The sequence below is a fragment of the Dendrobates tinctorius genome, unplaced genomic scaffold, assembly GCF_039654945.1.
Source record: "Dendrobates tinctorius isolate UK_male_01 unplaced genomic scaffold, ASM3965494v1 ptg000292l, whole genome shotgun sequence".
NCBI classification, from domain to species: Eukaryota; Metazoa; Chordata; class Amphibia; order Anura; family Dendrobatidae; genus Dendrobates; species Dendrobates tinctorius.
Window position 1 is genome coordinate 7,340,341 of NW_027361959.1, and position 26,962 is coordinate 7,367,302.

General features: G+C 41.6%; 1 protein-coding gene across 16 annotated transcripts in view; it reads right to left on the reverse strand.

The window, feature by feature from the left end:
• CAMK2G (calcium/calmodulin dependent protein kinase II gamma) overlaps nt 1-26,962 on the reverse strand; it is a 301,123-nt gene that overhangs the window by 265,758 nt on the left and 8,403 nt on the right. For all 16 annotated transcript variants that reach the window (XM_073560061.1, XM_073560057.1, XM_073560059.1 and 13 more), the window contains exon 2: nt 12,251-12,345. In XM_073560061.1, the coding sequence (XP_073416162.1) occupies nt 12,251-12,345 (95 nt within the window). The remainder of the gene's footprint in view (nt 1-12,250; nt 12,346-26,962) is intronic.

Here is a 26,962-nt window from a genome sequence, read left to right on the forward strand (position 1 = left end):
TGGAGTGAGGACATGTATCTTTAAAGATGCCTGCACTGCGGACACATGCCACAGACACCTTATTAAATATAACGTGCAGCAATAAAAAGGAGTATTGAGTAGAGCTGCATACGCCTCTATCTGACTCAGCAATCTCATCTAGAGACTCTGACCTAATGGAAGACAAATCCTATCTCTATCTGCCACTGAGCTTTCCACAGCTCTTACTCTTCCTCAGAGATATCAAATCCAGATTTGATTGATGAATTTGAAAATGGAAGCAATGGAGGGTGCGGGGACAAAGGTGAGCTCACGGCACTAATGCGCCTCAATAGAGACGAGCAAGGAAAAACACACTGTACAGTAAGTGGAAATAAAGACTATGCTCAGACCTTAGATACTGCAGCGTACATCGGCACTGGAGGCTCCAGTAATGGTCTCCATGGCAGACAAAACCATGCAAGATGAGGCGTAAAATGACAGACATGACAGATACCCATTGGAGTCAATCGGGAGACAAAATCAACGACATGGTCATTTTCACTGCACTTCGGGACACCTGAACAATGACGATTAAAAAAATGCATACAAGAGCCTGGGAAAACTATCCCACAGCAGAACCGGTCAGGTCCATCACTTTACAATTACATATGGCTAAATAAATTCGGTCACGTGTATTTAAAATGCAATAATGCTTTATCATCAATACGCCATAGAATATACGACTTTGCGATATTTCCCGACACAGAAAGCCAGCGCAATTAAGCACTAGACAAGAATAAAGAAGAGAATGTTTACCAAGGCCCCGCTAATATCACATTTATGGCCTCCGTTTGAAGCATACTCTGAGAAAAGTTCCCAATGTATACCTCCAAAGGGAGGCCAGGGGAGTATCCCAAGGTTTAGGACCTATTTTAAACTAAAACCAAAACCACTTGTTACACTAGTTTTTATTAAATGCCAATATGTAGAGTAGCGTACCAGGCTCCACTACATTACTTAATTTACCAGCCTAATAGAGGCCAAAGGATACTGTTGGATTTCTGGATAATAGAAAGCTAGGAACGCACTATGCAGAGGCCGAACACCCTCTTCAAATTAAAGAATGAAAAGTATGTATTTTCTATGTTGCTCAGCTATTTTAGCTGCGAAAAAGTCATGTGAGCAGTGTAAACGGCCATTAATATCCATGCGATTTATGCAGATACTAACAGTGAACCATTACCGATTCGCATCAAACTAAATATGCACATCGTTTTCAGGGACAGTGTAGCCTCACTGGTTGTATCTCTTGTACTACACGAGACCCTCTCCTCAGAGACACTTATTGAGCCATGCAAAACAATTAGAAAACACATTATAGACATCACCTAAATTATATGGTACTTTATAAAATTCTTTTAAGCGGCATTGCTACATTTACCAGGCCCAATGACCCTGCAGAATAGAGCCACGCTCATGTGCAAGGTTTACATGGCGCTGGGGTGACCAGGGCTGTGGAGTCGGAGTCGGAGCTCATTTTGGTGGAGTCGGAGTCAGTATAAAATGGTCCGACTCCGACTCCTAAAATATATAATAAATTGGGTACAGTAGTAGTTCAATATTTTTTCATAGGAATTTGGGAAAGTTATGAAATATCCTATAAATAACTGTTCTATTCCTGATCTAAGGCTACATTCACACACAGCGTTTTTGCTGCGTTTTTTGAGGATACGTTTTTCAGCTGCAAAAGCCGATCTGCTTTTCAATTTACCGCATCACCTGAAAGGTTTTTGAGCTCATAGATAATGTTTTCAATAGCAAAAGCAGGTTAGAAATCTGCTCTATCCATTTATCCATATCTGTCTCCATATCTTATCTGTACCAAAAAGAATGAAAGCCGGGTAGCACACAGACTAACACTCCTTTTTTTTAGCACCAGTCAGGTACACCTCATAAGTGCCCAAAAGGACGCCCAGGACAGGAATTGCTCGTCTTCAGTAACACATCAACATCAATTGATAGTTGGAATAAATAGACTGCATTCACCACATCTTAAGGAGCAGGCTTTATTTTCAAGTGTAGGGGTGTGCAGTATAAGGTTCTGCAGCAGCTGAGGTATGCAGTATGAGATTCTGCGGAACAGTATGAGGTTCTGCCCCTGCCCCCCTAGTTTTGATCCTGGCTAAAACCATTTCTTATAGATATGGCGAACCCTCAGGTTACCCTAAATGAAGGTCAATGGACACAGGTGGCTGAATTGAAGGAATTGCTTAATTACCATGACTAAAAAATTACAAGCTGAGGATTTAACTCCTGGCATTTTCATAAGGGAGTGGAAGAACTTGCTATTTTGCCTGTCCCAAAGAGGAGATTTAATCGCAGATGGCATTTCTGCTTCAATGAAACGGAGAGAGACACAGCTATTGGAAAATAAAAATTTTCTGGCAGCTGTTTGTGGACCCAAGTCATCGTATATTGCTTGATGATCAGCAGCTTACTAAAGGAAAAGAAGCTCTGACTGAGGTAGCAGTTAGGAAGAGTGGCCTACAGGAGGACTGCCAGGCGCAAGAGAACTTGGGTCCTGACAGTGCTACTGCTGCCATATCTTCATCCTCATCAGATGAGGAGTTTGACTTTGACAAATATTTGGATGATATGGAGCAGGCAAAGCGTTGCTGCAAGGAAAAACATTTCACTCCGTCTCCTATTGCAAGCAGATTGACCATACTTCAGCAAAATGGTTCACTTGCTCTCAAAGAAATAGAAAAATTCAACCGTTCATCACAACTGACTGTGCATGAGGTAATTCCTCTATACCCGGAAATTGTTAGAGATGTTGTCCATATGGTTACAGCTTTGCCTCCAACCCAAGTTAGTGTAGAGAGGTTGTTCTCTGGCCTTAAAATTATTAGGTCAGATTTGAGGTCATCTATGAAGGAGGATCTGATGGAGGCAATTCTATTTCTTAGAACAAATTCATAGACTGCACAAATGTTATTTAGTATGTTTTTGTTGAAAACTGTTTTTTGCCACTTACATAGTTTATTACATAGTGAATATATATGTAATCGATATTACATAGTGTATTACATATTTACAATTTATTACAGTTTTTGTGTTCTAAAGTTGTATTCCAATAAATATATATTATGTTCAATCTAAATATCTTGATTATTGTATCATAAAAATGATTAAAATGTCTGATGTTCACATTGTACTACAATAAATTTTTCACTTAAATATAAGCGATATATGTGGGAGTCGGAGTCGGTGGAAGGGAAATTGAGGAGTCGGAGTCGCAGGTTTGGCTTACCAACTCCACAGCCCTGGGGGTGACAGGGGCCTGATGACATGCGAAGAGGGCCAACTAGTCTAAGGAAACTAAAGCCCCACTGACTAGTTAAAGGATTAATTAGCATAGGAAAAATGGAGGATAGAAATACTTTTAAAACATGGATTTGAGCGAACAATATTAAAAAAGGCTGGTTACGCAGGAAATTTAGTAATAAAGGTTGGACAGGTAAACCGTACTAATGAAAAACAGCTCGAGGGTCAGGTTTTAACTTAGTCACATGACGGTATAAAAAGAACATGTTAGAGAGGCAGAGTATTTCAGAAGCAAAGATGGTTTGAGGTTGACCAATCTGTGAGAAGTTTTCAAAAAAATTTCCTCAACATAAAATTGCTAAGTGTTTGAATATTTTACCATCTACAGCACCTAATATAAATCAAAAGATTCAGATTCCGGAGAAACCCGTGTGCACAAGAACAAGGTCAAATGGTCAATATTGGATGCTCACGATCTACAAGCCATCAGGCGGTACTGCATTAAAACAGACATGATTTGGTTGGGCATATCCATAAATTCAAGTTAATGATGCATCATGCAAAGAAGAAGCCATATAAACACAATCCAAACCTACAGCCATCTTCTCTAGGCCAAAGCTCATTTATTATGGACTGAAGAAAATGGAAAACTGTTTTGTGGTCAGATGAATCAACACTCTTTATGGATAACATGGACGCAGTAACTTGCAAACTTGAGATGAACCAGTCAGCTTGTTATTAGTGCACAGTTCAGAATCCTATATATCTGATGGCATAGCGTTGCATTAGTGCCTATGACATGGACAGCTTATACTTCTTGAAAGATATTATCAAAGCCGAGTATTATATAGAGGTTTTAGAACATACATCCCCATCCAGACAAGTCTATTTCAGGGACCGTCTTGCATATAAAAGCAAGACAATGCTAAAACATATACTGCATCCATCACAACAGCATGGCTCCAGAGAAAAAGAGTTCATGTCATGAACTGGTCATCTGCAGTCCACACCCTTCATCAATGGAAAACATTGGCGCAATATGAAATGAGAGATCCAGCAAAAAAGACCCAGGATTGTTTAGAAGAGAGAATCCTACATCGGACAAAAATGGGACAACATTTCTCTCCAGCAATTGTCCTCCTCACTTCCCAGATGTTTCCAGCCAGTTGTAAGAAGAAGTGGGATGGCACATGATTGCCCTGTCCCAACTTTTTTTTTTTTGAGATGTGTTTCTGCCATCAACTTCTGCATTAATTATTTTTTTCAAATGAAATGGAAAAACACCTAACGTTCACATTCTGATCTGTGCTCTATGTTCTATTGTGAATCATTGCATTCTTATTTTCTTTAGATTTTACTCATCGTTCCAGCTTTTTTTTGGAATTGGGGTTTTATTTAAAAAAAAAAAAAAAACAGGATTTAAAAATAATTATTGGAAGGCTCAAACACTGATGTGCAAATATAGGCCATACAATGTATAATAGAATTCAGGGTTATCTTATGCTCAATCTTGATTAATGATTAATTGATACATCATCTGAATTCGCTTTTTTTTTTTTAGGGAACCAATAAGTAAAAATCCTGCATATATTAAAAATTGCCATGACATATAAAGCAGAGAGGGCATGTCACCTCGGCTGCAGTTGTCAGGAATTCTGAACTGACACTTATGTGTAGACGATGTTGACAATAACCGAGGAAGACAAATGAGTTCAATTCTCTTGTTAAGTGTAAATAGCGTCGAGCGCTGGGCTCTTCACATTCACAATATCAATAATGTATAGTTCGGGACTGACGCTTATAAATTTTCCATTGGATCAGACTATTTGCTTGGAAACTGCACGATCTGACAGCACTGCTAGACAATGAAGCCATCTCAATTCATTGAAACTTTGAAAATGTCAAAAAATGTCACGTAAATCATGCTGGCCATCAATGTAATGGTGTGACCAATGTTAGAGGCCCAGAATCATTGTATATTTGTTACAAGGCCAATCAAATCTGATAATTGAAACATCCGCAATAGTTAGGGGAATGCATTTTATTTGGCGCCTTTTACAATTTTGATGAAACAACCTTAATATGTACCAGTCACAAACTAAGGGTACCGTTCGTTACACATAGCGATGTCCCAGCGATCCCACGATCCGACGTGGATGGGATCGCTGGGACATTGTTAGCTGATCGCTGGTGAACTGTCACATAGACAGCCCCTCCAGCGATCAGGACCAGCGAGCACGCTGGTTGCCAATGTAAACATCGGGTTTCTAAGGGCTGCGGGGCCCTTAGAAACCTGATGTTTACCCTAGATACCAGCGTGCACTGCAGGCAGGGCGGGAGGTGGAGGCAGAGCAGCGCACAGACAGACCGGCGCAGCTCTGCTATCTGCTACTCCGGTCTGACAGACTGGAGTAGCAGATAGCAGAGCTACTCCGGTCTGTGCGCCACTCTGCCTCCACGTCAGCTGACCAAGCAACTCTGCAGTTTCAGCAAGCTGCCAGCAAGGGAAACTGACATTAAAACCCGCTGGTCTGAAAGGAAAAATAGCTACATTTAAATCATAGTGGAACCAGAGCTGCCACGAATCCAAAAATGGATCGTGACACTAAGGTTGACAAAACTGTTCCCAGTATTAGGATTTTAAGTTTTTAAGTTAATTTGGGTTAGCATATACAGAAGAAAAAAAAATGCTCTGATCAAGCACTGTTCCCACTTTTTGACCCTTTATGGCCAATCCTGTATCATGAGGACTGCGTCTCACTACTGGGATCCCCAGCAATCAGCTGTAATCTGTGTGACAACCCATCATTAAGTGCTCAATATCCCTGAAGCAGCATTACAGGGCAAATGGAACAGTGTATAGAACTATGAGTGGACAGACAATATTAAATGTAATAATCAGACATAAAGCTACATTTTTATACCAATTATGGAAGTTATAGCTTCCTGATCGCTGGGGTCCAATCACTGGGATTCTTATTAATCAGAAGAACAGATTCCTGCACAACAAGCGCTGTACTCTATAGACTGGCAGTCGCATAGAGAGAAGAGGGGAGGTGTGCCTGCCGACCTCTGCAGAACACTCTTCAGGAAATTGGTCTGAGTGGTCGGACCTCAACAATCTGTAAGTTGCCCCCTATCTAATTGAGGATAACTTCCATAAACCCTATAAATAACATTCACCAGTTTTCAGGAGGGTAAAGGTTGCACATTTTGGAGCACGTGTGTTTTGCGCAAAAACGTGCAGGTTTCTGTAACTCTGAGATCAGCATTGCAACGCATTTTACGACTCATGTAGGACAGCATAAAAAGGCCAGCATCCAGAGTGTACACTAACAGCATTAAATAATAAACGGTACGAATGCAAACTGCCTTGTCGTTAGCATAGAAACAGCTGGCGCCAACATGGAGATGGTTTCAATCCTTAACACTTTGATTTACTCTGAGGCCGAGGCTGGCAGACAATCACTGCAACAGGTCCATCTCGTATTAGAAAATTAGGTCATTATGTACGAAGCAATGGCCATTCCACAAAGTACTCTAAAGTAGTTCTTAGCTGCTCTCCGTCATATCATTACACATTGACCTCTGCCCGAGACATACAAGGTTTTTTCTGGTCTAATGTTTGAAGAACAGATACATGCAGGAATAGATAAATAGCACTTATGGTCAAGCTGCCAAAGCCAAAAGGAAGTCATGTGCTTCCATCCCAGAAGCAGAACCTATGCCCATGTCTACACATCAATAAGTCAATTATTGGTAGGCATCATGAATGTGAGCAGCTAAACTATAAAAGAAGATAGCCGAATATTGAACAGAAGTCAAAGTTCAAAGGAGCTATTCCAGGAAGCTAGAATAACTAATATAATGGTGTTATATTGCCATGGTGAAAGACAGCCATCTGTAATTTACAAAGGCTATCGTGTTCATTTAGGTAATTTGCCGTTCTTTCCCACCTATATCCTGCAACGTGTAGTTTTTACTCACGACTTCCAGCGAAATAGCTTGGTGGTTAATAAACCCAGATCGCATGCCATACTGCTTCCCCCTTTTTACGGATATCACACCAGCACATTGCATCCCTTCCCAAATAGATTACAATCTAATTTTAGGACCTGAGACAGATAAAACGACTTGCCAAAAGGTCACGCAAAGTTAGAACAGGGTCTCTCCAAAAGCAATGTTCCCACCTCAGAGGCCTGTGTTCACATGCAACAGCCACACTCCTCCGCACAGGCTCACAGATATCATTGAATGTATCCGTCACTCTCTAAATAAATTCAGGTGGTTCTCCGGGAGCCAGACCCACCTTCCATATTCTGCATCAGCAGACCAGTGATGTCCACAAGAAGGAGAAGGGAAGTAATCAGTGGCTGAATGCTCCCCTATTTATGTCCTGAGCATCCCCAGAATTAGAAAGAGGTTTGCCTCCCTGTTGAACATCAGCCGCAGTCTATTTCTAGTGCCAACCGGGTGAGAAAACGCTACAACAAAAAGCTAATCGATCTAGTCTTGTTATGATGTCGTGAAGCTCCACCAAGGTGGAGAGCTCAGAAGGATCTGCCACTACAAGATCCTATTATGCATCTTGTCACTAACGAACAGACTTTCCTTCAGCCCCCGGTCAGACCTTCATGGGTCCATTTAGCAGCTGCACCCATGAGCCTTTTGCATTATGGCATCATTTAGGTGTCTTAATTTGAATGGTTTCCCAGGTTAAAAATACATTTCAGTAGTCACTATATGACAGTAGACTGCCAATAAGTACTGTCAGAATAATTTTCACATGACTGCAGGTAAACGATTTGCATACTGGGGGTCACATGCCAATAAGAATGCCCTCCTGATTCTTTCAAAGTGCTACTTAGGGAAGTGGATGTGAAGATAGTTGGCACATGGCTGCGAGTAAGCAAATCTCAGTCGCTGTCATGTGGCATCAGTTCTAGATGGCAATACAGGGGAGTCCTGACAGTGTGCATTTTCCATCTGCAGTCTCAGAGTACGGAAATGTATCTTCAGCCCAGAAACTATAAAGGTAAGTAAACATCACATTAAAGGAGTTGTCCGCTCCAAAAGTTGCCCGTCACTAGACTGGGGGCGAACTCGCTCAATACAATCGCACTAGACCGGTCCCTGTCCAGAAGTATGTACAACTCATACATAACCTCCGGTTCCGGGTCAGAAACTGGCGAATCCTCGCCGCGCACATTGCAGTCACATGAAGTGCAAATAATTGACGTTACCAATTTTTGGATGGCAATTTTCATTTTGCATGTGAAAGTTAGGAAACTGAAGCCAACACATTGGACTGTTATAAGTACATTGCTGTTCTGATTCATGCACATCAACGACTTTAATATTGGCAAATGCAGGTTTGAATAAATGCTTAGTCAGGACCACGTATTAAAAACCATTTAAAAATCAGGATTTCAATAAATGCAAGTGGAAAAAAAAAAAAAAAAAAAAAAAAACAGGACGCTGTTATCAAGTGTTCATCAATCTGCATCATTACTACTACTGGGCTGGTGTGGGAAGCAGCAAGGATTCAAGCAGGAATTCTCGGACCGCCCTCCTCGTGCTCTCTGCTGACTCGCACACGATTTCCATGACTGCTTTTTTCCATCAAGGGACATACTTTTAACAAACACTAATCCTGACACTAGTTTTTTATTACATAATATGAATGGCGGTATCTTACAAGACGTAAACAGTGAGAAACAATGAACATTACATTGCAAACCAAGATACATGTTGTGACTTTTGTACTTGCTTATGTCGTGACAACATCAGCGTTCATTCGAATCCCGCCGACTCCTTAATGAGAGCATCAGCCATAATAAAAGGTGCGCTGGTGGCTTTATCTCCCAATGAGAGACGGCACTCCCCTTTACAGATTTCTTCAGAGGAGTTCATGTTTTTCTCTGTGATATATAATTGCTACAAAGTTGCCAAAAAAAGTATTCCATGTTTCCCGATTATTGGAGGAAATACAGAGAACTGGAGAAAATATTCCATCTCTCCCGGAGCGATGAACCCTGTGTAAAGTGGTAAATATCTCCTAATTTAGATTCCCTTGAATGGCACAAGCAAAAGAAAGTTAAATATATTGACAAACGTGGATCATGATTTGGAAGATCACAGGTTACACAACCATTAACGTCCATATTCCTTCAATGCACCATATGCTTCTCCACTGACAATATTATTGTAGTCAACTATCAACTGTACCCAACTAGAATCTTTGAGCCTTTTCATTGATTTTAGCTGTCATTTTTTACGCTATGTAGTAATTGGTATGTTAGTAGCAGTGGATGTGTCACCTTAATCATAACATACTGAGAGAGCACAGTACTGTGCAATTTTTTTTTTTTATTTAACCCCTTTCCGACATCGGGCGTAATACTACGCCGATGTCGCACTCCCTTCCTTTGATGTGGGCTCCGGCGCTGAGCCCACATCTTTCCCGACACATGTCAGCTGCTTTGAACAGCTGACATGTGCCTCTAACAGCCACGGGTGGAATCACGATCCACCAGCGGCTGTTAACTAATTAAATCCTGCTGTCAATCTCTAACAGCAGCATTTAACGCGCTTCAGGCAAGCGCGTCGGAAATCCCGCCCATTGGTGAAACCGTCACGTGATCGCGAGTCACCGATGAGTTGGCATGACAACCAAAGGTCTCCGGCAAACCTCTGTCACTGACAGATTGCTATGAGCGCCGCCCGGTGGTCAACGCTCATAGCAACTCAGCAATTCTGCTACATACAGGCAATCTGATCATCGTCTATATGTAGCAGAGCCGATTAGACAACTGCAGCTTCTTTTCTCCCATGGAGACTATTGAAGCATGCCTAAAGTTTTAAATATCTATAAAAAAATAATAAAATATAAAAGTTCAAATCACCCCCCTTTCACCTCATTCAAAATAAATTTAAAAAAAAAAAAAAGCAAACAAACATGATCTATCAAAATAAAAAAGAATTAATCCAATCACTAAACGGTGTAATGAGAAAAAAAGTCAAAACAAAAGAATCACCTTTTTTGATTAAAATGCAATAACCAAAAAAGATCCTATCTGCACGCACATGGTATAATTAAAAACGTCAGCTCGGCCTGCAAAATTTAAGCCCTCATCCAACCTGACATCACAAAAAATGGAGACGTTACGGGTATCGGAAAAAGGAGCAATTTTTTTATTTTTTATTTTCTGTTTTTTAACAAACCTTGGAATTTTTTTTCACCACTTAAACAAAGAACCTAGAAATTTTTGGTATCTATGAACTCGTAATGACCATGAGAATCATAATAGCAGGTCAGTTTTAGCATTTAGCGAACATCTTAAAAAAAAAAAAAAAAAAAACTGGGGTAGCATTTTTTTTTTTTGCAATTTCACCGCCATTGGAAATTTTTCCCCGTTTTCCAGCACATATGTTAAAACCAATGGTGTCTTTCAAAAGCACAGCTTGTCCCGCAAAAAAAAAACCCTCACATGGCCTTTCTGACCAAAAAAATAATAAAATAAAATGTTATGGCTCTGGGAAGAAGGAGGGAAAAAAATTAAAATGCAAAACCAAAAATACCTCTGATCGTTAAGGGGTTAAATATGACCCTCTAATCCTTAGCTTCCCAACATAACAGTCTTAAAGAATACTTGTATTTTCCCATGACATCCTGGAGCATCTTCATACTTGTTTCTATTCCTCTGTCATTCCTCTCGGAAATTTACAAACAATTGACAACTGGGCATTACCATGACCCTTGTCACCAGGGATTGTCCCCACCCACTCCGGCATGACCAAATCACTGCAAATAGCGCAAAGTCCCCCATATGTATTACCGGAACTTATCAGTCAGCTGAAGCCACGGATTTTGGCAAGATCCAATCCAATGTGTAAGGGGGTCTCCCTGCTCTCCTCTGACAGATTATGGGGGAACATAAGGATCTTTTTGTTCTTCAGAGAGAAAAGCAGCTGGCAGTATTTTCCGCTCTCCCCATAGAGGACAATAGAACGCCTGGGCCGAGCTGAGCATTCCTACGTATAGGGGAGTGGGAGAGAAAGTTGTCGGCTGAGCAGCCAACTGATAAAGGAAATTCTAACACCCAGCTGTTTAGAAGGAATAACATAGGGATGAGCACAATACATATAAGGAATGGATTCGGGCCCTGGAAGGGGACTTGTGAGGTTGAGTATATGTGACATTCACAGTAGAACATATATCATGGTTTATGGGTAGTTTTGGGTCGCCTTAGAGTTTGAGATGCTTCTTTAGTGGTCCTCATTAGCTGTAATCAAGCACTGAATCTGCAGCTAGCTAGGACCGATGCTAAACCCGTCCATTCCAGTGCAGACCCCATACACACCGCAACAGTCTGAAGCACTAGAGCAATTCAGTGCATTATGGTTCCTAGGTCCACATTCTGTCTAGATGTCAGCCATCCAAATGAAGTCAAGTTCATGCACTATATGGAGAGCACAAACCTGCCAGAGCAAGAGGCAAGGGACACCCTCTATGAGGTCCATGACCTCTCTCAAGTCACCCCTATTGCCATGCTCAATGTTGCCTTAAAAAATACAGTACGAGATAGAATTGGGGAATAGAAAACATCTTTTAAAATGCAAAAAAACAACAGAAAAGACTTCCTGGCTAATAAATACATATAAAATTATATCCACCTCTGCGTTACTGACCTCCAATAAAATGCAAAAAGATCCGAAGCAAAATAAGAACCATGGACGATTTCGCAACACCTGTCCAGATTATGGCTTCGTTCACCAACTTGTGAAACCAAATTCAACTTTGGTTTGGTTATTTAATCTAATCCTCACATTGAAAAAGTAAAGAAAGGATTTTACTAGTAAATCTTTGTGAAAGAACTCATCAGGACCTTGCTGTAAGAGGCTCTGAACAATAGCCAAAAGCAGTACTGCGGTGCCATCATTTCTATCTGTTCCTTCTTACCTCTGGCAGACAACTTCTTGGTGTTGATGATCTTCGCAGCATATTCCTGGTTGGAGGATTTCTTCACACATCTCCGTACTACGGAAAAGGCACCCCTTAGAGAAAAGAAAAAATAAGACTTTGCTGAAAAACCAAAATAGTTAGATGCAACGGTATTCTAATATGGTAAAAATAAAAAGAAAATCCCCATTGTATGTTTAAATGCAAAAATAAAACAAAAAAACCCTGCAGAGCAGGAGCACCAATATTTAGAATGGGACAACTATGTGAAGTCGCTGAACAACAGTTCCTTTACTGTACAACTAGGCTCATGATCTGAAACAAAACCAAAGAAACGAACCAAAACATATGTTGGGAAAAGTGCAACGTGTAAGTACGCATTCACACGGTGGCCACCTAACAGACAAAACAAAATGAGCAGACACCCTGCAGTAAGCAAATACAGTAAATATATAGTAATAGTACACATAAATTACAGTACTTAGATGCCTTATTGAGGTCTTCAGTGAATATTTAAAGAAGCACTCCCACCAAAGTTTTTATCCTCTTAATATATTGCAGTCATCATATTATATAGAACTGTGTACTTACAATTGCTCATTTTGCCTTTCTACTCTGCTAATTATTCTCTTTCCTCTGTTGTATGTAGAAAAAGGAAGTCTCTTGTCCCTGCAGAAATCATTCCCCTCCTCAATTCCTGACCCAGCTGCTCCGTGTGCATGTAAATAGCAGGTGGCTCCTGCACCTGTCCACTATGCGGATGAGCTCACTGAGCTGCACACGGGGCCAGTCACGTCTGCAATTTGCGAACATGACAGGTCTGATACACTCAGAACTTAAAGCACCATTCCAGTGTTTGCTTTTATTTCAGAGCTGGAGTGGTGTCAGTAATGTACGTTCACTGCCCCTAGTAATATACACTGCCTTAGGGCTTTTTCACATGTATGGATATTTCTGGTACTGGAAAAACCAGTAACGGAGATCATCGTGTCACTGTGTGCCGCATCAGTATCATACATGTTGAGAGTTGTATTCAAGTGTAAAATTAAGAATAAAATAAAAAAATGTTCAAGTTAACACCTAATCCCCTGAAGCCATTGTCCCCATAAACAAACAAATTAAAAATAAAAAAAAATATCCTTCACCTGTCCGAAGTTTAAAGAATCCATAGTGTTCCACGCCGTAATCCTTTTGTGCGACATTTGCTCGTCAGCATGAGTGGTGGCCGGAGGCTACCGCTCACGCTGAAAAGCTGAGGAGAATGACTGGCTGCATAGTGACTGGGCTTCACTGTTAACTGCAGTTACTTTAATGAGATCACCGCTAGCACCGAGACTTTCTCCTCACGGTGCTAGAGGTTATTTCACTGAGATCACCAGTGCATCAGCCCGGGTGGGAACGCAGCCTCAGTGACCTGCGGTAACCTTGATGAGGTCACCGCTGGTCAATAACGCTGCGAACACAGAAGCTAATTGACCAGTGGTTCTCAGCCTGGATTGTTACATCTTGGCACCGTCCAGGCTGAAAACTATTTATCACAGACATGGATAACGGCGTGGGACATAACCCTAGACAGATGAGGAATATAGTTGTTTTTTAGTTTTATTTTATTACAGGAGACTATGGCTTCAATGGATTGGGCGTTATACTCACCTAATGTGTTTGTTATTTTTAAATAAAAAAAGCAAAAGCTTTTTTTTTGTTTCAAATAAAGGGCTTCATTCTGGCTGTGTCTTTATTTACAACATAACTATAGGATTAGTAATGGATAGGCATCTGTAAGACGCCTCTCCATTACTATTCCATGGGCTTGATGTCACAAAGGTGACAATAAAAAGGAGACATCAACCCCACAAATATCAATCCCACTTGCCACTGGGCAAAGTGTCAGCATTGGCACCTCTAATAGATGCATCTGTTCTGGAGCGGTTGCAGGCTGCTATTTTTAGGCTGGGGAGGGGTGAGGGGCAATATCCATGGCCTCTTACCAGTATGAGAATACCAGCCCCCGGCTGTCTGCTTTATCTTGGCTGGTAGTCAAAAATGAGGGGAGACAAGGGGGGGTGTCATCAGTGTGCACGTGTGTGGGACATTTTGTGGCCCATGCTACTGCTCAACAAACATGTCAGCGTGTTCTGCCCACACTGACATGTTTAAGATCCCTTATTTTGCTCCCAACACCTCTCCAGTCCCAATCTGCCATCTTGTGAATGACTAGAAGTCAGAGGCAATGATCATGAGCTCTCAATGTAAGTCTATGACAGCCTTATTCTGGCCTCATTCTGGTTGTCGTACACCTACATTGAGTTGTAACTTCTGAATCGCCCAGCAAACACTAGTATTATCTGAGCACGCTCATGTGCCGAGTGTCTGCACCGTGCTCGAAAAATAAGTTAGAGTTACCACAACTGCATGTACAGTCATGGCCAAAAGTTTTGAGAATGACACAAATATTATATTTTCACATGATCTGCTGCCCTCTGGTTTTTATGTGTGTTTGTCAGGTGTTTTTATCACATACAGAAATATAATTGCAATCATATTATGAGTAACAAAAGGTTATATTGACAGTTAGAATGAGTTAATGCAGCAAGTCAATATTTGCACTGTTGACCCTTCTTCTTCAGGACCTCAGCAATTCTCCCTGGCATGCTCTCAATCAACTTCTTTATCAAATCCTGACTGATAGCAGTCCATTCTTGCAAAATCAATGCTTTTATTTTGTCTGAATTTGAAGGTTTTTGTTTGTCCACCCGTCTCTTGCTGATTGACCACAAGTTCTCAATGGGATTAAGATCTGGGGAGTTTCCAGGCCATGGTCCCAAAATCTCTGTTTTGTTCCCTGAGCCATTTAGTTATCACCTTTGCTTTATGGCAAGGTGCTCCATCATGTTGAAAAAGGCATTGTTGATCGCCAAACTGCTCTTGGACGGTTGGGAGAAGTTGCTCTTGGAGGACATTCTGGTACCATTCTTTATTCATGGCTGTGTTTTTAGGCAAGACAGAGAGAGAGCCCATTCCCTTGGCTGAGAAGCAACCCCACACATGAATGGTTTTAGGATGCTTGACAGTTGGCATGAGACAAGACTGGTGGTAGCGCTCACCTCGTCTTCTCCGAATAAGCCGTTTTCCAGATATCCCAAACAATCGAAAAGGGGATTCATCAGAGAAAATGACTTTACCCCAGTCCTCAGCAGTCCACTCCCTGTACCTCTTGCAGAATATCAGTCTGTCCATGATGTTTTTCCTGGAGAGAAGTGGCTTCTTTGCTGCCCTCCTTGAGACCAGGCCTTGCTCCAAGAGTCTCCGCCTCACAGTGCGTGCAGATGCACTCACACCTGCCTGCTGCCATTCCTGAGCAAGCTCTGCACTGCTGGTAGCCCGATCCCGCAGCTGAAACACATTTAAGAGACGGTCCTGGCGCTTGCTGGTCTTTCTTGGGCGCCCTGGAGCCTTTTTGGCAACAAGGGAACCTCTCTCCTTGAAGTTCTTGATGATGCGATAGATTGTTGACTGATGTGCAATCTTTCTAGCTGCGATACTCTTTCCTGTTAGGCCATTTTTGTGCAGTGCAATGATGACTGCACGTGTTTCTTTAGAGATAACCATGGTTAACAGAAGAGAAACAATGATGCCAAGCACCAGCCTCCATCTAAAGTGTCCAGTGGGGTCATTCTTACTTAATCATGACAGATTGATCTCCAGCCCTGTCCTCATCAACACCCACACCTGTGTTAATGGAGCAATCACTGAAACGATGTTAGCTGGTCCTTTTAAGGCAGGGCTGCAATGATGTTGAAATGTGTTTTGGGGGATAAAGTTCATTTTCTAGGCAAATATTGACTTTGCAAGTAATTGCTGTTAAGCTGATCACTCTTTATAACATTCTGGAGTATATGCAAATTGCCATTAGAAAAAATGAAGCAGTAGACTTTGTAAAAATTAATATTTGTGTCATTCTCAAAACTTTTGGCCATGACTGTATTGTGGCTGTTCGACAGCCGCAACACAGGCACAGATTGCCTGTTTGGTCGAATAGCCGCAATAAATGGAAACGTGAGCGACGCAAACATTTCTTAAGTACGCTGAAGACACTCGGTTAGCACACGAGCATGCTCGGATAACACTTTATCCCAGCACATTCGCTCATCACTAGCAAGGAGCTTAGGCTAGTTTCACACTTGCTTTTTTTTGCAGCGCGTTTTTCCCGCAAAAAAACGCATTGAAAAAACGCATACAAAAGCATACAACTGCTGCGTTTTTTTCAAGCATTTTTATGAGCATGCATGAAAAAAACGCAGCGTTTTTATGCGTTTGTATGCGTTTTTACCGCGTTTGCGTTTTTTTCCAACATTAGGTGGCCCCTCACACTAACCCAAACCATGACTTTACTAACCCTAACCCTGACCCTAACCCTAACCCTGACCCTAACCCTGACCCTAACCCTTAACCAAATCATACTTAACCCTAACCCAAACCCTAAACCCTAACTAACCCTAACCCTGACCCTAACCCTGACCCTAACCCTAACCCTTAACCAAACCATACTTAACCTTAACCCTGACCCTAACCCTGACCCTAACCCTGACCCTAACCCTGACCCTTAACCAAATCATACTTAACCCTAACCCAAACCCTAAACCCTAACTAACCCTAACCCTGACCCTAACCCTTAACCAAACCATACTTAACCCTAACCCTGACCCTAACCCTAACCCTTAACCAAACCATACTTAACCCTAACCCTGACCCTAACCCTGACCCTAACCCTGACCCTAACCCTTAACCAAACCATACGTAACCCTAACCCTGACCCTAACCCTGACCCTAACCCTAACCCTTAACCAAACCATACTTAACCCTGACCCTGACCCTAACCCTGACCCTAACCCTGACCCTGACCCTAACCCTTAACCAAACCATACTTAACCCTAACCCTAACCCTGACCCTAACCCTTAACCAAACCATACTTAACCCTAACCCTGACCCTAACCCTAACCCTTAACCAAACCATACTTAACCCTAACCCTGACCCTAACCCTTAACCAAACCATACTTAACCCTAACCCTGACCCAAACCCCAACCCTAACCCTGACCCTAACCCTAAACCCCCTTAACTAACCCTAACTCTAACCCAAACCCCTAAATTCCATGGTTATCAAAAAAAAAACGCATGTGCAAAAAAACGCATACATGAGCATGCCAGTGCGCACATATGCGCATCCATAGGCTATAATGGCCATTTTTAGCGCAAAACGTGCGCATATGTGCGCATGCGCTTTTTTGCAGGGCCAAAAAATGCAACATGCTGCGTCTGGAAAATACAAACGCACACCCCAAAAAAACGCAGCGCATGAAAATCGCATACATGCGCTTACCAGCGCGCAGGTATGCGCACCCATGTTAAATATAGGGGAAAAAACGCATGCGCACATATGCGTTTTTTTCCAGCGCTAAAAACGCAAATGTGAAACCAGCCTTAGACTAGTGACATCACTCCAGTGATAAAATTTAAAAAAAAAAAAAAAAAAAAACACTACAGTGCTGCTTTAAAGAGTAACCATTGTTTTATTTTTTTTTCAGAAATAATATACATGGAAGTAAGAAACGTTGTAATATATCGTATCAGCTTTTTTCCTCATCCTGCACTGATCTTTAATTTGGGACTAAGGGAAACAGATTATATCCAGACTATTTATCTACAGTTATGGCATAAGGAATTTGCATTTAAATAATGTTTAAATCCTGTGTACCAAGCAGCTACAGGGAGAAAATTAAGTTTTTTTCTCCCTGCGGCAGCTCACTTCTAGTTATTGGGAAGATTGGAAGTGCACTGCACACAAACATTGCACAGCAGGCAGCATGACACTGACAGATAACACCTTTATACACATCAAAAAAGAACCCCAAATATACATTTTTTTTGCACAGAACATCAAATTCCTAAGTCTTGCCTCATGAAGTACCCATAGAGACGACGCTATGTCAAATGAAAAAACTGGAGAAGACAAGAGTCCAAAAACTATATGCATAAATATTTTATTATTCTATAAGAAAGTAAGATGGTCTAAGGGTGAAATAGCCTGAAACAATGAAACAGACCAGCGACAATGACAATAGAAGGGTCAGTATAAACAAAAATATCGGGATAAATATAGTGCCTATCAAAAGTGAAGTCGAACTAGTAAATAGTCATACAAAAGATGTAAAAAAAAAAAAAAAAAAAAAAAAAATCAGAAAATTGATCACAGTCTATTGCATTCTACCCCTAAACGTAAGCTGCTGACGTGGCAGTGGAGGACGCAGTCACAGCAGACATACGGTAGTCACAGTAGGTGTGAAATGTATATAGCTACTGCAATATGGGTAATAATGGCCCGTAGTCATATCAGCTGTAGCTGCAGGGCGCCACCACACAGGTCAATAAGCACAGCGCTGGAGAGAGCCGCAATATGCTGTCAATCAAAAATGCCGACGTCACATAAGAAAGTATATTGCACAATGCCCGTACATAGACAGTACATCAACACATACCCATCATGCCCACATAAGCCGCTGGTCCGAGAACCCCAACGTGCGTTTCGCGGTATGGGTACCGCTTCCTCGGGGGGGCGTGATTCTGATAAAACAGGATCCACCAATCACAATAGGTAATATCACACCTGACCCTGCTGCCCTTCACAGAGACTACACAGGCTCATTAGACACTTCAAAAAAAAAAAAAGATAGGGTTTGGGTGCTAAGGTCAATGTGCAATTTCTTGAAACAGCAGGAAGTTAAAGGGAATCTGTCACCTATTTTTTGGCATTTAATATGCGGCCACCGCCATCAGGGGCTTATCTACAGCATTCTGTAGTGCTGTAGATAAGCCCCCGATGTAACCTGAAACAGAAGAAAAACGAGTTATATTATACTCACCCAGGGGCGGTCCGGGTTTGGTCCGATGGGTGTCACGATCCGGCACCTCCCATCTTCAAACGGTGACGTCCTCTTCTTTGCTTCCCGTCGTGGCTCCTGCACAGGCGCACTGTTCTGCCCTGTTGAGGGCAGAGCAGAGTTCTGCAGTGTGCAGGCGCCGGGAAAGGTCAGAGAGGCCCGGCGCCTGCGCATTGCAGGACTCGCAGTGCGCCTGCACAGGAGCCACGACAGGAAGCAAAGAAGAGGACGTCACCGTTAGAAGATGGCAGGCGCCGGACCGGACCACGACACCCATTGGACCAAGACCGGACTCGGGACAGCCCCAGGGTGAGTATAATCTAACGCATTTTTATTATTTTTCAGGTTACATCGGGGGGCTTATCTACAGCATTACAGAATGCTGTAGATAAGCCCTGATGGCGGTGCCGGCCGCTGATAGTCGAAAAATGGGGTGACAGATCTCCGTTAAGAGTCTAAAAGCTCATGTGTCCAATGTGAACACTGCAAGATTTTCTTATTCATAGTAGAGATTGCGATACATTTAAAAAAAAAAAAAAAACTTGCCAAAAATATTTAATAACCACAAAAACCTAATTTAAAGAAAAGGGCTCCCCTTAAAAACACACAACTTCCAAATGAAATCTGCTACCCTACTGTCACTAAAACGGGCAAAATTTCAAAATGGTCCTGCCTGAAAAACAAATTTGAGCCAAGGTATCATATCTGCCAAAAAAGACAAAAGTAAAAGTTGCAATGTCCTTAGACTCACTGTACAATACAGATGGCAAGCTTTATATGTCCCACATAACCATCGGCATGGCACCACTGATACAAGTACTTTTACTACGTATTCTACTAAACCAACTTCCAGAATAGAGAGTGACATTAAGAACGAAGCGTTTCTGGTCCCACGGCTACTTCAGAGCAGACACAACGCAATCAGATCATTACCACATGTGCCAGGCAGTCTGCTGTACATGGCTGCAGGGCACCATCGTCAGTGCAGCTCCAGTATAAAGAGGGATCGTAATTAAACCAAATATTAGACATATAATCTTGGTAACCGTTCCCTCTTTAATACCAAAAGCAAACCCCGAGTGATTCATCAGTGTCTATACGTATGCTGAAGAAACTGCCTGTATAAAGTACAGGAATGTCATCACATCCCGAAATATAATACACAATAACAGGCATAAACAGACAGATATAATTGGCAACAATGTGGCAGCGCTCCGCATCTCTCAGGAAGATTATATCTGGAGCACTCTGAACACACAGATACAAGCTTAGTGGTTTCTGAGCCTCCTCCATTAGGGTATGTGCACACAGCAGCTTTTTACCGGCTGCTGATTTTTACTAGGCGAAGCGCTGGCCGTCTTTTTCCTAAAGCATTGTTGATGCTGTATTTTGCGGCATCTTTTCTCCTGTAGAGGCGAGCGGTTTTCAAGCAGAAGCCACCTGAAGAGTGGACTTGCTACTACTTTTAACTGCTTCATGTTTTCTGAAGCCTGAAGTGGTTAATAGGAGTTTTAGAAGGCTGACCATACGCACAGCATTGACGTTTTTACATTGCTGAGAGCTACACCATGTTCCAAATTATTATGCAAATTGTTTTTAAGTGTCATAGCGTGGTTTTTTTTGTTTGTTTTAATGAAACCCATTGATGGTATTATGTCTCAGGGCTCTTTGGATCACTGAAATCAATCTCAGATACCTGTGATAATTAGTTTGCCAGGTGAGCCCAATAAAAGGAAAACTGGATGTTCCACACTATTGAGCAGGACACAGTTTTCAAGTAACATGGGAAAGAAAAAGGATCTCTCTGCTGCTGAAAAGCATCAAATAGTGCAATGCCTTGGTCAAGGGATGAAAACATTAGATATTTCCCGAAAACTTAAGCGTGATCAACGTACTGTTAAGAGATTTGTGGTTGATTCTGAGCACAAACATGTTTGTGCTGATAAAGGCAGAATGAGGAAGGCTTCTGCCAGACAAACTCATCGGATTAAGAGAGCAGCTGCTAAAAAGCCATTACAAACCAGCAAACAGATATTTGAAGCTGCTGGTGCCTCTGGAGTCCCTTGAACCTCAAGGTGTAGGATCCTTTAAAGGCTTGCTGTGGTGCATAAACCTACTATTCGGCCACCCCTAAACAGTGTTCACAAGCAGAAACGGTTGCAGTGAGCCCAGACATACATGAAGACTAATTTTCAAACAGTCTTGTTTACTGATGAGTGTCGAGCAACCCTGGATGGAGTAGTGGATGGTTGGTGGATGGCCACCATGTCCCAACAAGGCTGCGAAGTCAGCAAGGAGGTGGAAGAGTCATGTTTTGGGTCGGAATCATGGGGAAACAGCTGGTAGGGCTCTTTAAGGTTCCTGAAAGTGTGAAAATGACCTCTGCAAAGTATAGAGTTTCTGACTGACAACTTTCTTCCATGTATAAAAAGCAGAAACGTGCCTTCAGGAGCAAAATCATCTTCATGCATGACATGCACCATCTCATGCTGCAAAAAATACCTGAGTCATTGGCTGCTATGGGCATAAAAGGAGATAAGCTCATGGTGTGGCCACCATCTTCCCCTGACCTCAACCCTATGGAGAACCTTTGTAGTATCATCAAGCAAAAGATCTATGAGGGTGGGAGGCAGCTCACATCAAAACAGCAGCTCTGGGAGGCTATTCTGACATCCTGCAAAGAAATACAAGCAGAAACTCTCCAAAAACTCGCAAGTTCAATGGATGCAAGAATTGTGAAGGTGATATCAAAGAAGGGTTCCTATGTTAACATGTAACTTGGCCTGTTAGGATGTTTTGGAGTTAAATAGCTTTTTTGTTCAGTGAATGTGATCTCCTAATGCTGCAAATTCCACAAATGAGCATTTTCTGTTCTTTAACCCCTTCACTACCAAGGGTGGTTTGCACGTTAACTACCGGGCCAATTTTTACAATTCTGACCACTGTCCCTTTATGAGGTCATAACTCTGAAACGCTTCCGTGGATCCCGGTGATTCTGACATTGTTTTCTCGTGACATATTGTACTTCATGTTAGTGGTAAAATTTCATTCATATAACTTGCGTTTATTTATGAGAAAAACGGAAATTTGGCGAAAATTTTGAAAATTCCGCAATTTTCCAACTTTGAATTTTTATGCCCTTAAATCACAGAGATCTGGCACACAAAAAGTTAATAAGTAACATTTGCCACATGTTTACTTTACATCAGCACAATCTTGGAACCAAAATTTTTATTTGTTAGTAAGATATAAGGGTTAAAAGTTGACCAGCGATCTCTCATTTTTGCAACACCATTTTATTTTTACGGACCACATCACATTTGAAGCCACTTTGAGGGGTCTATATGATAGAAAATACCCAAAAGTGACACCATTCTAAAAACTGCACCCCTTAAGGTGCTTAAAACCACATTCAAGGAGTTTATTAACCCTTCAGGTGCATCACAGGAATTTTTTGAATATTTAAAAAAAAATTAACATTTAACTTTTTTTCACAAAAAAAATTACTTCAGGTTCAATTTTTTTTATTTTACCAAGTGTAACAGGAGAAATTGGACTGCAAAAATTATTGTGCAATTTGTCCTGAGCACGCTGATACCTGATATGTGGGGGGGAACCACTGTTTCGGCGCATGGCAGAGCTCAGAAGGGAAGGAGCGCCTTTTGACTTTTTCAATGCAAAATTGGCTGGAATTCTGATCGGACGCCATGTCGCGTTTGGAGAGCCCCTGATGTACCTAAACAGTGGAAACCCCCCACAAGTGACCCCATTTTTGAAACTAGACCCCCCTAAGGAACTTATCTAGATATGTGGTGAGAACTTTGAACCCACAAGGGCTTCACAGAAGTTTATAATGTACAGCGGTACAATTAAAAAATCATATTTTTTCCACAAAATGATCTTTTCACCCCCAATTTTTATTTTCCCAAGGGTAACAGGACCCTAAAAGTTATTGTGCAATTTGTCCTGAGTACGCTGATACCCCATATGTGGGTGTAAATGACTATTTGGGCACATGGCAGAGCTCGGAAGGCAAGCAGCGCCATTTGACTTTTTTGGCTGGAATCGAGATCGGACACCATGTCGCGTTTGGAAAGCCCCTGATGTACCAAAACAGTGGAAACCCCCCACAAATGACCCCATTTTGGAAACTAGACCCCCCAAGGAACTTATCTAGATGTGTGGTGAGAACTTTGAACCCCCAAGTGCTTCACAGAAGTTTATAACGCCCAGGCGTGAAAATAACAAAAAAAAATTTTTCCACAAAAATGATATTTTTGCCCCAAAATTTTTATTTTCCTAAGGGCAACAGGAGAAATTGGACCCCAAAAGTTGTTTTGCAAATTGTCCTGAGTAGGCTGATACCCCATATGAGGGGGTAAAACACTGTTTGGGTGCATGGCAGAGCTTGGAAGGGAAGGAGCACCATTTGACTTTTTCAACGCAGAATTGGCTGGAATTGAGATCAGATGCCATGTTGCGTTTGGAGAGCACCTGATGTGCGCAAATAGTGGAAACCCCCAATTCTAACCCTAACCCTAGCCCTAGCCCTAACCCTAACGGGAAAATGTAAATAAATAAAAAAATTTTAATTTTATTATTTTTCCCTAACTAAGGGGGTGATAACAGGGGGTTTGATTTACTATTTATGGCGGTTTTTATGTTTGGCAGCTGTCGCACGCTAAAAGACGCTTTTTATTGTAAAAATAGTTTTTGCATCACCACATATTGAGAGCTATAATTTTTCCATATTTTGACCCACCGAGTCATGTGAGGTCTTATTTTTTGCGGGACGAGTTGACGCTTTTATTGGTATCATGTTCGGGCATGTGACATTTTTTGATCGCTTTTTATTTCGTTTTTTGGGACGCAGAATTTACAAAAACCAGCGTTTCATGAATTTCTTTTGGGTGGTGGGTTTACGCCGTTTCGGGTGCGGTAAAATTTATAAGGCGGTTTTATTCTTCGGGTCAGTACGGTTACAGCGATACCTCATTTAGGTCGTTTTTTTATGTTTTGGCGCTTTTATGCAATGAAAACAATTTTATATAAAAAATAATTATTTTTGCATCACTTTAATCTGCGAGCTATAACTTTTTTATTTTTTCGCTGATGATGCTGTATGGTGGCTCGTTTTTTGCAGGACAAGATGACGTTTTCAGCGGTACCATGGATATTTATATGCGTCTTTTTGATTGCGCGTTATTGCACTTTTTGTTCGGCGGTATGATAATAAATCATTTTTTGCTTCGTTTTTTATTTTTATTTTTTAAGGGGTTCGCTTAAGGGGTTACCTATTGGGACAGTTTTATAGGGCGGGTCGTTACGGACGCGGCGATACCAAATATGTGTACTTTTATTGTTTTTTTTTTTATTTCCAAAAAATGAATTTATTGGGGAATATTTTTTTTTTTTTTTAATTTATTTGGCGATTTTTTTTTTTAATTATTTTTACACTTTTTTTTATTTTTTTTTTACTTTATTACAATGTCCCAGGGGGGACATCACTGTCCTGTGACAGATCGCTGATCTATCACATCACAGATCACTGTGACAGATCAGCGATCTGTCACAGGCACTGCACAGGCTTCCTCATGCCTGCGCTTTGCAGGCACTGAGGAAGCCAGCTTCCTGCAGGCCCCTGGAGGTCCCCGTCGCCATATTGGATCCAGGGACCTGCAGGAAAGGAGTCCCCCGCAGCAGCGCTGCACATTGCGCTGCCGTGGGGGGCTCAGGGAAGCAAGGAGGGAGTCCCCTCCCTGCCGATGCTTCCCTTTGACCCCCGGTACACCGTGATCCTGTTTGATCGCGGTGTGCAAGGGGTTAACGTGTCGGGGGCGGTCCGTGACAGCCCCTGACACATTGTGCCGGGTGTCAGCTATGATAATTAGCTGACACTCGGCCGCGATCAGCGGCGCTCACCACGTGGGCGCCGCTGATCGCGATGACGTAATATTCCGTCCATGGTAATTAGGTCCATGGTCACATGGACGGAATATTACGTCAATTGTAGGTAAGGGGTTAAAACTTATCAAACATTTAGAAATTCTACTGTGCCTAATAATTTGGAACAGTGCATTTTTATTCATTTTGGAGATTATACTGTTATCATTGGGCGGTTTCTTCAATAAAATTCAATGTATACTCTAACGGGTGATGACTTTTAGTAGACTGTCATTGGTACCGACCATTTAGGAAAATCAGAGAAAAATATCATTTGCATAATAATTTGGAACATGGTGCATGTCCATTTCTTGCAGTGATTCTGCAGCACTTTCAATGCAGAATCAGGCTGATAAAGGCGTTGTGTGCTGCAGTGCATGTATCCTTAAAGACTGTGCACAAACCTTAACAGAATTTTCAGAGAGAAACTTCAGGAGTTTCGAGATTCGGTGGAGGATTTGGGGAATTTCCACACAGTTCCTGCTCAAAAAAAAAAACACCTAAAAAAATATACAGTATATGTATTATATCTGTGTGTACATATTCTAGGGATATGGGCACAAGGTATCTTTAGCTGGCGGCGCACCTACCGAGTTTTCCCAGGTGAAGCCACTATAGGAAACCTATGACTAAGGACATGTAATATCTGTCTGAAACGCGTAAGGTAGCCTTGCCTGTCATGGTGGCTTATTAATAGGATTTTAAAACCTTCCCAATAAATGTGAGTTTTATCTTTTTTCACTAATTTTGGTGCTGGGGACCCCCTCTTTTTTCCTTTGGATTTGGACTACAGGAAACCATCGACGAAACAAAAAAAAAAAAAAAAAACTGAGCCGGACTATAAGCAGGTATACATGCAAAGAGTAACATCACGTTCACATTGTGGTCATTTCAGACAAAACCCTAGAATAAAATAAAAATACAAAAATGACCATATCCCTTACAGAAAGTACCGTACATAGTAATAGTACATGTAAATAACAGGTACTTAGTGAATGCTATTTTCATCAAAAAAACAAAAAGCCATCCCACCACGACACGGTGAAGCCATCCCACCACGACAGGGTGTACCCAACGGTCGGTCATAGGGTATTTGCTTATTTTTTTGTTTTATGAAACCGACGACTCTATACTTTGAAGTTTAGACAGCAGGTGACTTTCAAGCAGAAGCCGCCCGAGGAATGAGCAAGTCACTTATTTTAATCGCTCAGGGTTTTGTTTTGCTTTTAAACAATGGAGTGTGTAAAGAAACGACATAGGATGGAACATGAAATGACGTTTTGACATTGCTGTGCATTACGTTCATTTTAGGTGGCGATTTTGCTGCACTTTCTCAGGTGGATTCCACCCGGAATCCACCTGAAAAAGGCACCGTATGCACATAGCCTTCGAGAGGGTCCTTAATGCGGTTTTGGTTTAAAGGTGCCCAGATATTACAGTTTAAGTGATAAAAGTGAACAGACTCAACCAAAAGAAAGGTTTGTTGGGTAAAGCTTGGGAACGAAAACATTTTTACACATTGATCGCAGATTAGCATCATCTGCAATGAAGCCAGCATCTTTCACTTTTCTTAGCAGATAGTTGAACTAAAGATCTTTCATTGAATAATCATTGCTTGGAGTCAGTCAACACGTATGGCCAGGATGGACAACGGTGTCGACTAAGAAATGAAAGGCTGAATCACAGAATTACAGATAGAGATCAATCGTTCAATGGTTGTTCGACCATGATACTATTTTTATGTAATGTGTAGAGAGAGTTAATTGGTGGATTCCGTCAACGGTTTGCAACGGATCCATCGCCCATAGCCGTCCATTATAGCATATAGCGG